Genomic DNA, 14,488 nt, shown 5'->3' on the forward strand with positions numbered 1-14,488 from the left:
TACAAAATGCTTCAGTTAATGTTTGCTAGAAAGACAAATGTTATACTGTTAACAGTAGAGATTATTACACTTAAGCTTTGTAAGTTTTGTGCATAAAATGCACAAATTGAAGCACATACAGAAACCAACTGCACAACCACAGATACATGTTTTATTCTACATATTTACACACCTGCATAATACTTGCCATCCTGTCACAAAAATGGAAAAATTATTGAATGGCTTTCAACTACTGAAACAGCATTGCATGCCTAACTCTAGTTCAATCTTTATAGTGTCCATTTGGGAGGTTTCCCTCAATGCCATAAATTCTTGTTATATTAATACTGATGATTTCATGGACATTTTCGAAAGCCAATCAGATTAGTCTCTCAGTCACTGGTTCTGTAAATCCAAAATAACACAAGTCTTTTTTCCCTGAACCCCTTCATTCTGTGACGTGCCATCAACATCATCTGCAGATTCGCTCTCTTCTTCTTCTAGTATTTCAAAAGGAGTCAATACATCATAGAGAAATGAGAGAAAGCCATAAAACCAATCAGAGCTTTCCTCTGCTAAAATATTAAGGACTTCCTCAAGGGAATCAATATTTTCATTACTGCCATCTTTGGTCAGGCCTATACAAGAATAGAGGAAAGAGAGAGAGAGAGGGAAGGGGAAAAAAGAGACAGCAGTTAGGTGGAAAGAGGAAACTGTAAAAGGAGGATCTGTGAAAGACATCTCTTGTCAGACAGAAGTCTTTACAGGAATGCTAACTAGGAAATAGAAGGATGTTAAGAAAGTTGAATCTTTCCAATACAGACTATAATTTGGGCAATAAACATGCAAAACATTAGGCCACAATCTTACTTTAAAAAAAAAAAAAAAAAAAAAAAAGGCAGTAGCTTTGCTTTCCCTTGTTCCTAGTCCTAAGACTAGACCACTTATATTCAGGTTTTTTACCACATCATTCACCTTTAGACAACTTTATATCAGTAATCTTCTACTACTTTAAAATCACTCAATTTGCCTTTTTTATCTTTTTAAACCGTCATATTCAAATTTGAGAGCTTGCAACTGATGGCCGAGAATAACATTTAAAAGCAAAGAGTATATAAAAAAACCTGTCACAGACACACTGTTAAGGATAACATTCTATCATGCAGAATTTTGAATTTTGCTTAGAAGTGAGGATTCTAATTGGTGGGGGGAGGGTGTAGTTTTGCAGTTTGTTTGCTTGTTTGGGTTTTTTAACAAGTTTCTCCATCATTTTTTTCTATGATAGATATTCTACACAGTATACTTGATCCTCGGGAATTATTTCCACACCTGAGGATATATAGAACACTAGATAAAAATGAATAGGTAGCCAATACAGGGTATAAGTTTTGTTATATAGAAAATCTAAAGGGTAAAGAGCAAAAGTAGAGATGGCCAGAACAGGAAAGAGTTCATCACTGCTAAACTCCCTAATATTAAAAGTTACTACTTTATGTTACAAGACCCACTGATCTAACTGGCATTTGTAAAGTACAAATAAGCCATGGCTAATGCTTTTTTCCCTCCTGTTTTTTGGGGAGATCTTGCTTAGGTTGTTTTTTTTTTTAATTAAAATCACTGTTTTACAGTTGTTACTACGTAACTTTTCATATTTTCCATTCTAGGAAAAGCACAACAGAATGACCCAGCAACAACAAACAATTACTGGTATGCTTTAAAGCTGCAGAGGGAGGAATTTCCCCCACTTCTAACCAGAACAAACCTCCGTTTGTGTTGAAAGGACAAGCAGAAAAGTGAGCTAAAGGTGAAGACAGATTGTTGAAACATAAAATTAAGTGAACACGTTGCACATGCAGATTACAAAGCAATATTAGATGCAGGTTAATGAAACATTCAAGATAGAGAAGTTCATGGCAAAGACATTTAACACATTTCAACATGTTTTTCTTACAGCACATAGTGAAAGTATCAATGATAATTCTGAGGAAACTTCCAAGTCCATGATATTCCACATCCTTGTACCTGGATGTCCAGAACCTCTACTTGAGTGACCAGCCATTCTCTTTAATTTTTCACTGGATAGCCCAAAGGTTTAAAAATGACAGATTGAATCCAGGAGGCAATCAAGGTATTATAAATATCCCTCTCCAACTTCTTCCATGGCTTAGTTCTATAAAAATTAAATTTTATAAACAACTTTATGCACAGTAGTCAGTCATTCTAATTTGTTTTCAAAATTTGGATCAAGCAAGATGCAAAGGCATACTAAAGTAAGGGTATTTACTGAAGAACAAAATCTCAATTTAAGAATGGACATTTGAATCCAAAAATCCTTAAAGTACAATCTAAGTTATAAATACAGAATTAATAATACTTGTGTCATTCTAGTCTGTCAGAATCTCATATAAAAAAAAAAAACAACCCCAAACCCAAAACAAAACAACCCAACCAAAAAAACCAACAAATCCCCCCCCTCAAAACAACACACTACTCCCAAATGACCTCAGGCTTTAGAAATTATTTCTGTTCACACATGCAGAATCATATAGATACCCCTGTTCTTGCACTAAGTCAAGAATAAGACCTTTGGGCAATTACCTTTATAAAATAGAGTACAGCAGCATATGTTCTTTGAAAATACTAGGACACCAAAGGGAACCACAGGAACAGGAAGCATGTGTCTTCACCAAAAAAACACAGCAGACAAAAAAACCTAAACTCTTTCTTTACAATTCTTTGTAAAAATTATACAAGATTAAGATAATAGCCTTTGAATTGAACAAAAAAACCCAAGAACAAAACCAAAAAAACCCTCAGACAACACTTCAGCCTGAGTTAAAGAAAAAAACACAGTATTTCATATGTTTTATCTTTTTTTCTAAGAAAGAGTACAAAAAAACCCCCAACTAATTAATACTCTACTTTTCATCCTCATTCACCCCCATAATCAAGAAGAATTGCTTTTCAAAGTAAAAACTGATAAGCTCACAAAAGCATCGTAACAAGTGTCTGAAAACAGTGACAAAACCAGAGCTGCCCAATCAGGCAGCCATACCCTATTAAAGCAGGGACGCACAGGATATAGCTATTTTATTTCAAGAGAAGTCTTAACATGACAATTTAAATCCAAATGAACAAAGGAGTCAAAATATTTATCTGTTCAAAAGTTAACACAAGTACTACGGCACAGGACTTCCCTACATGCATTTAACAAGACAAGGCCTTTCTTCCTCTATAAACACCTCTTTTTATGAGAATAAGCACAAGCCAACCTTCAATACTTGAAAGTGCTACAGTAGAACATGAGAAAAATAGGGATGAGCATGAAACTTATCCTAAACAGCTGAACTGTGCAAAACCATTTTTTTAACACCTATTATGTCACTACAGATTTTTTGAATGCGCAATCTCAGCGTGACTGCCTGCAAACATATTTTTCTACTGTAGGTGAACCAGTGGAAAAGAATATTTTTTACTTGGATTCTACTGCTTATAACCCTTTGACTGCTGATAAACTAGGATGGTGTTTTTCCATTTTCTGCATAGCTGGATCACACTGAACTAAAAGCACAAGTACAATAAAGGGATTGTTTTCTGGAGCTGCACTTCTGTAACTATACTAACTACTGCAACCGTTTAAGCAGAATTTCTCAGGATATTGCTGCGTGTTAAAAGGGACTGAAGCACAAAAGAAACAGCTTGGCTCCAAAGTCTCTATCACAACAGGCATTGCTACCCCTATACACGCCATGTTTTGGTAATACCACTAAAGCCACTGCTTCTCTGTACTCATCTAAAGCAAGGTCAGAGGTATAGCACTCCCCCTAAGAATAACACCCTTCAGAGGACAATCAGAGTGAAGTGGACAAAAACTGGGAAGCAAAGTACTGCAAACAGCAGCCCCCAAAAGAGCAGAGTACAAAGCCTCTCCTCCCATTACCAGAAGGAATTCTTCGTAAACAGAACCTAACAAATATCTATGGAAAAGACAAAATCTGCAAGATAATGGCAGACTAGCTTCAACAAGTTTGCATTCCCACTACAGATAATTTGTTAATAAATGCTACAATACTCCATAAGTACTTGGGGTTAGTTGACTGGAGGGGGTGCAGTTGGCTTGGGTTTTATGGGTTTTTTACTTCTCTTACATGGGGAGTGGGGGAAGAGGGGAAGAACAAACTTCTCGCACACCCTTTTTAAAATTATACAAATCCCTCAAGAGAACTTACTCATGAAACCTCCTTTGATTCCAACAAATAAAAAGAACAGATCCTATCATATCATCTACAAACAAGAAATAAAATAATAAATTCTAATTCTTTTATTTAGGTATGGCCAAGTAGTACAGAAAATTATTAAATTATCAACTATTAAACCATTATTTGAAATACAAAATAAACTCGTGCCAGTATAAGCATTTCTCAAAATGTTAATTAAGTTAATTTAAACTTCCAAGATATTTACCACTAATATGAAATTCAATCTTGAAATTTGTAGTGAAAACTAAAGGTCACGGAAGTGGACAACATTAAACCACTGTGCATGTCAAAACTTCAATATACAACACTAGTGCTGTAATAGCGAAAGAACAGAAGAGAAAAAAGCATATGAATTCCTATCATTAAACATCAAAGTACAGTAACGCCTTTTGTACTGCAGAAACCACTTGCTGTTATGGCACTCTGACCCAGAGAAAAGTCCCAGAGAGTAATAAGCCTTCAAATACAGCATATGTACTAACAAAATCCTCACAAATAAAAGGAGCTTTGCATTCAATATTCAGAAAGTTACCCTAATGCAGTTGAACATAGGCTTACTATACAGTTTCTGTTACTACAAAGACTTAATTCTGGAAGACAAATTCCTCAAGAAGGAATCCAGTCTTCTAGTTTCTGCATCAACGAAATAATCTCAGTCTGCATTCTAGTGCTCATTTTTTATTTCATATTAAATTTTAACTGCAAACAAGCACAGTAACTTACAGGGAAATTCAGTTAATAATATAACATGCTAGTTATTAGAAAAAATGTATTTTTATATTAATAATTTTCTCAGTGTCACAAAACTTAGAATTTATCATTTCTGTCATGCTGCAAAAATTATTCTCAAATTTAAATGAGATTAAATCCTATTTCTAAGCAACTTTTCAAAAATAATAAAAATAAATTTTGATCTGTGACCTTTTAATGTCACATTTGAAGTATAAGGTTTAAATGCATGATAAGACAAGCTTATAATAGAAACACTTTCATGTACTGGCAGAACTCCCGGCTATATCAGGCTGCATAAAACAGAGACGTAACAAAGCAGCAGAATGTTTCTGGCTGTATATGACCATCAAGAAAGGGATATCCAGTTTCTGTACACTACAGAATAGACACAGAAAGATTAGGATTATAACTATACCAAGTATTATCTTAGTCACCAATTATAATTAACACCCAATCTGTAGCTCTGAAGCCATTCAGAATGCTGGAGATTCTTTGGAGTGACTCTCACTCTGCAAACTGATTCAGTTGATTACATGGGTTTTCTATAAACTGTGAAGGGATTAAACAAATGAACACATATCCTCCCAAACTCTTGCTTATATCTCCAGATAAAAGTAGGAAAAAAAATTACGATAAGCTGATTTTTATGGAGTATGAATTTGAAATAGCAAACCATAACATCCTAATGTACTGCTGATAACTGACCAGTTTGATACATTCCATTCTGTCCTCTGCTCAAGCTACTAGTTACTATGCTGGGGGTTTTGTTGTTTTGTTCATTTGTTTAATTTGAATTGTTTGTGTGCTCAGCATAGGTTCAAATTTGAGCAAACCAACTAAAGAAAAGTAAACTTAAGTAAAATTTCTACCATCAGGTATGCAAGAAGTATCTATCCAATGCTTGACTGTGAAGCTGGAGAAGGCAGTGCTTTAAAAGATGTAAGTAAAGAACAGTATCATAAAGCATGTCTAGTGATTGAAATTTCCCTTTGAAGATACACAGTGAGCAGAAAGACATTCTCACAAATTACAAGGAAGAGAAACCTCAACCAAATGTTTCAATGTCAGAGAAGAAAAATTCATGTCACGTACTGTTTCTGAAGGGCAAAGAAAATGAACAGACTTGTGGAGAATTCAGAATAGAGGAAAGACAGTACAAAAATACACTACACAACTAGTCATCTAAGAAGTACAAAGGCACGTTTAAAGTGGACCTGGCTTAACATGTTAACATAAACCATGTTTTCACTCTTGAAGCACCCTAGGTCCTGCATCTGAGAAATTCACTGATAATCACAACCATCTTTCAACATTCAATACAGCAGCATCAACCACCTAATTTCAAAATCATCCTGTAAGTAATTAAATGCTTTCCACTAACATTGCTATATTAGAAGAAAAAGAACAAAAAATGCTATGAGGTACACACCCAATCCTACAACTTGCATTAAGAAAAAAAACCCATCACAATGAAATCAATTTAAGTTTTCAAACTAGGAAAAATCAACAAACAAACAAACCAGAAATATTGTTTTGACTTAAAAAAAAAAAAAAAAAGCCAAACATGAACTAGCCAACTAAATTATATAGATTGTTCCACCTGTATTTGTACTTGCCTAGCAATACTTTAGCATCTTCCACATCAAAATCTCCATCTCCATCAGCATCATATATCCCAAGCTTGCCTAGAAGTGCAAAGAGAGGAAGACAAGACAATTAGGGGTCTGGCCATTGTTTCCAGGACAGTTTTCAATGTGCAGTGGCTGACCGCCAATGCTAGGTTGCTAACATATGTTTTTTAACAATTTAGCTGTAATCTTCTTAACCACATTTTAAATTTCCTGGGGAATACTACAAATATTTCAAGTTTCTTTCTGTATTTCCTGGACCTGAGACCAAATACAAGTTTGTCTTTTTCCTGCACATTTATTTTACAGCCGGCAGATTTAAAGCATGTCTGTAATTATGGACCTTACATGAACATGCTTTGCTCAGAATAAAATTTAAGTTCACAAGAAACGTTCAACATGTTTGAGAAAAAACAATAAAACAAAAATTCATAAAAGAATCACCATTTGTTTTCTGATTACATGCTTCCTGCAATTCTAAATTCTTGGAGAAGAATTAGAAGAATTAGAAGGTACATAGGTATATAATGTTTAGTGCCAAGTCAGTAGAAAGTAAACAGCCTACTTCCCAGACGAAGGAAAACCGTTCATAAGTTTTACCAACAATTGTATAACCTTCCATGCAGACAAAAAAAGTTGTCCATCCTTTCATATATGACTAATAAATCAGTTTTCTCACTTTTTGTTCTTGAAACTGCAGCTCTATCAGCCCTAGGTATATGCAAAAGGAGAACTCCTAAAATATTAAAAAGTTTCTATTAAAAGGGAATTTTCAGCATAGAATTGTGGTATACAGGATTTGAAGTGTCCTGGGACCACCAAACAAGTAGAGAGTTATCTAATTATAGGCTTGATAAAATTCAGACACAACTTGCAACAAACCCTGCAGAGCTTGCAGAACTCTGTGTCCTTATAGTCTGACAGTTTACTACACTTGTCATTCTCTACAAGGAGATAGAACTTTCTTGCTATCAAAATAAATGAAACATAGTTCTTAATATGGCACTTAGAAAATTAGAAAACAGTTTTGTGGAAGAAAAAATTCAGACTTGGGTCTAGAATAGACACAAATATGTCCATCACCATTGTATGGAAGCAACCCATTAGAAAGGAGCCGTATCTGTTCAGGGATAAACACAGCAGACCGGTGTAAAAATTTAACTCTCTAGAAATAAGAATTATATTATCTTCAAAACCATGAAGAATGAGACATGAGAAATGACTGAGCTTCATGTCATTGCAGAAGAAGAGTAATTCTTAAAAAAAAATTAAAACCATAATAAAGTAAACCAACACTTTCAGCCAAGAGACTGTAAAAAGCAAGTGTATTTCTCTAATATCCTACCTTGTAGGACCTCTGACAAGTTATAACGGAAATCCTTTGCTTTGGCTGCATGCATGGTAAAAATACAAAAAACATTATTTGCATCACTAGACCCAATTAAGTTTCAAACCAGAAGCTGCTCTTAAAAAAATCAGTCTGGATCAAAAAAAGCATGTACTAACAGATTTGTAAATTTTGTAAAGCCACCAGGTGCAAAAGTGCATGTTGAATCCTACAACGTCAGGGACATCAGCTGTACCTATGGACATACATCTGGAAATTTGAGATATTAATTTGTTAAACCTTAAATATTATATTAACCGTACTGTCTTCAAATTGTCATATTGAGAAACAGTTATCACCGCTATAAGGTCAAAACTGAGGACAACTGAGGTCATTCAGCATCTCACTCGTGAGAGGATGACTGATCAGTTGTCCTGACCCTACATGCACCACAGTCCATCAGAGGAGAGCTAACATTAGCTGTCAGCTTTCAATCACTGCTGAGAATTTCTGAGAGCTTTAATTCAAACTGCATATTTAGCTGACCTCTCCAATGAACTACAGTATACCCCAGCCAGGGTCAACCAGCTACAACCTGTTCAGGATATTAATACCCTTTTTGAGAACCCCATTTTAACATCATAGTAGTGTTCAGCATTAAAACATACATTTTGAACTACACTGCCTATTCTTATCATGTAGGTCATTTGCAAATGCTGCAGTAGACAAATCATCTATCTAAAAATATAAAGTGATGTTCATTTAATGCCTATCATAATATTACTAGAAAAATCTTAAGATTTAAAATTCTTACCTAGAACTTCTTCATAATCTACAAGTTCAAACCAGACAACTGCTACTGATGTCCAAACTCCCAGCAAAGCAATTACCATAAACCAGGTGAAAAATGAGCTTCCAGAGAGGCCTTCCTTCTTTCCATTCTTGCTTCCTCCATGCTTAGTCTCTGTTAAAAAAAGACAGGAAAGAAAATGTATGTAAGAGTTAGAAAATTATTATTGAGGATACAATTATAAAACTTGTTGCTTATGACTACACAGAATACAAGACATTTGAGCAACAATTTTTTGGTGGGTTTTGTTGCTGTCATGGAGTTTTTTGGTTGTTCTTTTTTTTAAACTTCACCACCTTCACTTGGTTCCCATTTCACTGTGAATTACCATGAGAAGCTTGATGATTATCCAAGCAAAAGCCTCATAACCAACCAAACACCAAAAGCCCCCATCTGATTTGTCTTACAACTTAGCTGGAAATTCTGCCTTGTTCTCCCCTTTGATGTGTATTTACACAGAGCTTCACATTTTTGAGATGCTTTGCATTTGTTCCCTGCGGTTCCCAGACTGCCACCAGAGGACACTGTGGCCAGCAGAAAAGCTTTGCAAGAGAAGCATTTCTCCTTAATCGAGTTTCAAAACCAGACGAAATAGCTCACAGAACCAACATGAAAATTCAAATAGCCTAAGAAAACCCTAAAACCTGAACTATTTTAAGGGTAAGACTTCAAATTCAGATACTTAACCAACTAAAACCATCTTCCCTGATGCTTAGAATTAAGCAGAGATTCACTCCATGCTAAATACCTCCAGAATTTCAGTCCTACGGAACATACCAGTAAAAGGATGACACAAAGACATAACACAAATCACGGTTTCACTTATAACTGCACATACAGAAAGTAAATATATATAAAAAATTACACGTAGTTGTAAACAAATGACTGCGAAAGACAGACCTTGACCTAGCATATGTGTGGCAAGTTTCAAATGGGTATCCTCACTAGAGAAGGCATAAATTGCTTGGTCTGTTGTTTTAGGATTGTTTTAGTGAAAGAGGGAGATATATATGTGTGTATATATATATATATATGAGTAAATAAATATGTACTGAAAAAGATACCTGCCTGTGGCCTTCCTCCAAAGCTCAAGGTCTGCTCTTCTGTCCCCTGACATTACTGCTGCAAGGGTGGCACTTGGCTGCAGTTTCATGACCATTAACCTATTCCACTTCATTCCATTGTAAGAAGCAACTTTTGCCTGTTCAGCCACATGCAGGCCCAGTTATTCAAGCAAAACTATTTCTTACATGATTTAAAGACTGTTTCAAGAAACTTGGTCATGAATGTTGTGATAATATAAGGAGTTATCTTTATTATACTAATTGCAAGTAGTTTTTGATGTATTTATCACACTGATCATAGAAGAAGACCAAAAAAATACTCTCAAGCTAAATGTCAACATAATTGTTTTTTAGAATAAAATAGGGTAGCTCTGAACGATAAGTAATAAGAGATGGGCGACTGACTTATTTTTGTAACAGGAACTATATATAAGTACTTACTTACCCTGCTTGCCATCAGGTTTACAGCCATAATAAAATACTCTTTTATTACATTAATTGTGCTATATACTGAGTTCAGACCAATAAAGAAACCACTGACCCACATCAACTCTTACTCAGCTCAGCATTTTATTGAAGAATTCTTTTATTAAGACTACTCCCTTCAAAGATCAAACACTAACTATTTAAGTTTCTTTTCTACATTAAAGACAAATGCCCAATAATATTCAGGGAGAAACTGAGGCAACTCAGCCTCACATCAGGCATACATCATTTGCTACTGCACAGTCCTCTAACTACATATGTGCAGGGTCCATATACACAGCTCATTGTAATATCTCTCTTGTGAGAAATGTATGGGTAGCCTGAAAATTGAGCAACAGACAAGCAGCATCTGCATTCAGACATATGCCCAACCATATGAAAATTATTTACAGTACTCTTGAGCTGGTAATGTTAATATTGAGAAATAAACAATTACAGTACGTAATATCAGGGCTTCACTACACCTGTGTACCAAGGCAGTTAATGAAAGCTTTGTATATATTTAAATGAAAGCCTTAGGTTAAAAACAATTTAAATTATTCCAGATTGCAACTTGGTTCTAGAGTAAACAGGAAAGAGGATCTTACTGCATTTCACACTCATTTGCCTGTTTTCTACCGTTTACTGCTAGTTGCCTCTGAGGAAAGAAGCTTTACTTATCAGAAGAACAGGAAAATGAAGGAAAAGACAACTTACTTAAGTAATCAAGCAGCACTATTCATATTTTTTTCCAGTATAAAAGACTGTTTCATGTAAATTCCTCAAAAATAGATTCTGCTATAAGAATGTAGTTCATAAAAATATATTTTTATGCTGTGGTTTTCTACCTTATAGCAAAATTATTTACAAAACTCTTGAATAACAACTCAACCACGGCAGCTTGATCACGCAACACTTTTATATAAATGGAGGTTATGTAACAAAAAATTTACCTATGATCTGCACAAATAATGCTACATGCAGGGTTAGAACAAAACACTGCGAAGAATGAAGCTGGCTCAGAGCTCATTCCAAACAGTTAATTCTCAACTCAAGCCCTTTCCCTGCACATGCTGCCAGCCATGTCAGAAGTAGGTCACTTGCCATATCTGGTAAGCCTGTGCTTACACCACCAGATGTCTTTATGCAGACATCAGAAAGTCTTAAAGCACGGTCTATTGCTCAACAGCAAATCTATAAAATCCTATACCTCACCCACCCCCCATTAAGTCACATCTAGCTAAAAATGTAGGAAAACCTTTTTAGTTTAGCCTACCTTCAAGACATCTAGCAGTTTCACATACTCTAAAAATAACTTTGAAGACAGATATTTGAAGACAAAACAATGTCTCTTATGTTAATAAGATACTCTATTAGGCAAAAAATTATTTACGATCAACCACCTGCCATAAACTCATGGAACACCCCTAGTCCAGAGAACATGCAATCAAAGTGAACAGAAGCAGCCTGTAACATTCTAGAACAGCAAACTGGCAAGAAAACAAACAGACAACAGTAAGCCAGTCATTTTGCCGATTATAAAATCAGACATAACCGGTATTTGCAAGTACACATTTTCCATTTGCTCACAAAAAAAAGGTTAGGATTATACCTGTGTCGTCAGCCATAACATTAGTGCTTGATTTCCACCAACAAAGCGAGTGTGTCACTATTTCCAAAAATTAATGCTGAAGGCAGAATAAGAAATATCCTCACTGTAGTCTTGCAACAGGAGCAAACAAGTTTCCTAAAGCCAGCTCAGCTGGAACCCGAAACTGGACCCAAGAGAAACCTCTCCTCCAGTACTATTTTTAGAGCAGTTATCCTCAGGAGCCAAACGCTTTTCAGAACTCATATGGCAATCTGGTTCTGACGACAATGAAATTCACTTACTCCTCCAAACAGAGCATCCTGGGTAGTTGATCCTTTCCCCTCCCCTTAATCCTCCAACATCAAAAACAACAGCAAATGAAACCAAGCACATGTACCGTAGTACTTTTGCTGCAATTTATGCCACAGTGCCTGATCTCTAAGGACATTAAACCCATGCGCATAAGCTGAAACACAAGTCTGGACACAAAGCTTGCCTGCTTGCATTTGTTAAGTTGGCCCTCATCCAAGAAACTTTCCCCATGTTGGCACTCCCCTACCAGGCTTCCTGAGTATCCTGCAGAGACTGCTCACTTCAAACATGCTACTTTAAGAAAAAAGAGACAACTAATTTCTATAATGTAGTTTTGAGTCTTCTAAAAGAATTACTCGAAACCAACCTCACACATTCTTGCCAAAGAATTTTCATATCAGAACTGTACACATTGTATTTGCTTCTGGCAGACCCTTTCCAGAAGGGGCTAACACTAACTCATCCCACTCACCCCCCTCCTTAAATTCTGACAACATGCATACTGCCTGTACAATTTAAACCTAATGTAAATGATTAATCACCAATACACCCTCTTCTTAAGGGCCAGAAAAAGAGGAAAAACCCACTAATACACTTTTCAACTTTTTTTACATCTTCAGTTAGCAAACTATTCTTTTCCTGTTGCTTATCAAACAAAAGCCAGCTCCTCTTAAGTGGAAGTCAGAACCGAACTTATTTCTCATCCAGTACAACACTAATAAAAGCTTTAGGATCTAGCACTCTGCATTTCTATCCCCATGCTTCTGTAAGTAACACAGCTAACAGGTAGATGGAGTGAACAGAAGAACATTACAGCTACTTTGAAAAACAACACATACCTCCTGTGGTTTTAACATCCAGCAATGAATTACCAAATGCAATTCCCAATAGCTCAAGGGAGAAAAATTGAGAAACAGCACTACAGCTTAAGACTTTTCAAATGGATGAAAAGGAACTACAGGCAGTTGATTCTATAAGTAGTGTATCTTTCAACTATCTTCAAAGCTACTTGAATACATTAAACCGATCAGCTGCTTCAAGAAAGACCTCCTGACTACATTTCAGTAACATAACTGATGCACATGGGGAAAATTTACACAGAGTGACAGTAACCAAACATGGAGAAATCAAAATTATTAAGAAAAATAATGTTACATGCAGTGATATGTACTCTATCGTATATAAACCATACAGTGTTTTGACAGGCATCAGATTAGGCAATTCATTGCAACTTCATTTCAGCTACACCTGCACTTGCAGACACCAGATCTCACTACAAGTGCATTCATAAAGCATTTAACTGATGCTGAGAACCTCCCAGTCCACTAATATATATTTTGGGGGGATTGGTCTGAATTAGAACTTACCTGGCTGAATACTCATAATTATTTCAGCCCATGTTTTTGCATCTTTCACTCAGATCTAAGTGAACATTCAAGGACAAGCACAAGGCTTATAAGCAAAGTAAGCTGAGAGAATCAAGAAATTAATTTCAAATGTACACTCCAAATCTGAACTAACACGTATATGTCGACCTCCAGCCAAGTACCCATAGCTTTAATCTTGTGCCCTTTAAAAATTAATTGACTATAAAAATGAAAAGCATCTTCCTTACTGAAAAAGAAGGCTACAGCTAAAATGGGGAAACTCTTCAAACTCATCAAAAGAAAGAAGGACCAAGACAAATATGGACCAAGGTTAGCTCAATATACCAAATGATATCATTTTGGTTAGTTTTATGAAAAACAAAGTTTAAGTTGAACACATATGTACTTACAATGCAATTTGGGATTGGGATATCTAAGTCAACAGTGTAGACTTCTTACAATGTCTCATTTCTGCTGTGTTCAAATGTTGTGACTGCTGGTTCTTTTTGAAGCAACTCAAATTGCTTCACTAACACTCAAAGTTTTTATTCTTCACCTGGTTTATAAACACATTCCAAAATTTTAAAACTATGTTCAAGTTAGTTGTGCTACAACTATGCAGCCCATGTACTTTAATTAATTTTACAGAAGCATAATTGACAATTAAGACTAGCAGCATTAGTTAAACCTCTATCTCACCACCAAAGTGCAAGCAAAGAAGCCTAGAGGGGAAAAAATAGTCAATTATGAACATAAAATGTCAGGCTTCAAATCATCAAGCTAAGCTTTTGTAATGTGTATAATTATTTCCCACAAAGGTGATTAGGAAGTAATATGGAAGAAATTATAGTTTATCACTTGAAGATAAGGGTGCACACAAGCAGGCACTTACTAGAAATTAAAAAGACACATTA

At 35.5% G+C, this 14,488-nt stretch overlaps 1 protein-coding gene across 3 annotated transcripts in view; it reads right to left on the reverse strand.

Moving 5' to 3' along the window:
* LOC309576980 (aspartyl/asparaginyl beta-hydroxylase-like) overlaps window positions 1-12,153 on the reverse strand; it is a 46,563-nt gene extending 34,410 nt beyond the window's left edge. For 2 of the 3 annotated variants that reach the window (XM_082288615.1, XM_082288614.1), the window contains exons 1-3: window positions 11,917-12,153; window positions 8,740-8,889; window positions 6,587-6,655 (exon numbers count right to left, since the gene is read on the reverse strand). In XM_082288615.1, coding sequence (XP_082144741.1) covers window positions 6,587-6,655; window positions 8,740-8,889; window positions 11,917-11,932 — 235 coding nt within the window. In that variant the 5' untranslated portion in view covers window positions 11,933-12,153. The remainder of the gene's footprint in view (window positions 1-6,586; window positions 6,656-8,739; window positions 8,890-11,916) is intronic. The other variant, XM_082288616.1, reaches the window with a different exon arrangement.
* Between the last annotated feature and the right edge of the window lie 2,335 nt (window positions 12,154-14,488).

This window comes from Coloeus monedula (assembly GCF_965178545.1).
Source record: "Coloeus monedula genome assembly, chromosome: 1".
NCBI classification, from domain to species: domain Eukaryota; kingdom Metazoa; phylum Chordata; class Aves; order Passeriformes; family Corvidae; genus Coloeus; species Coloeus monedula.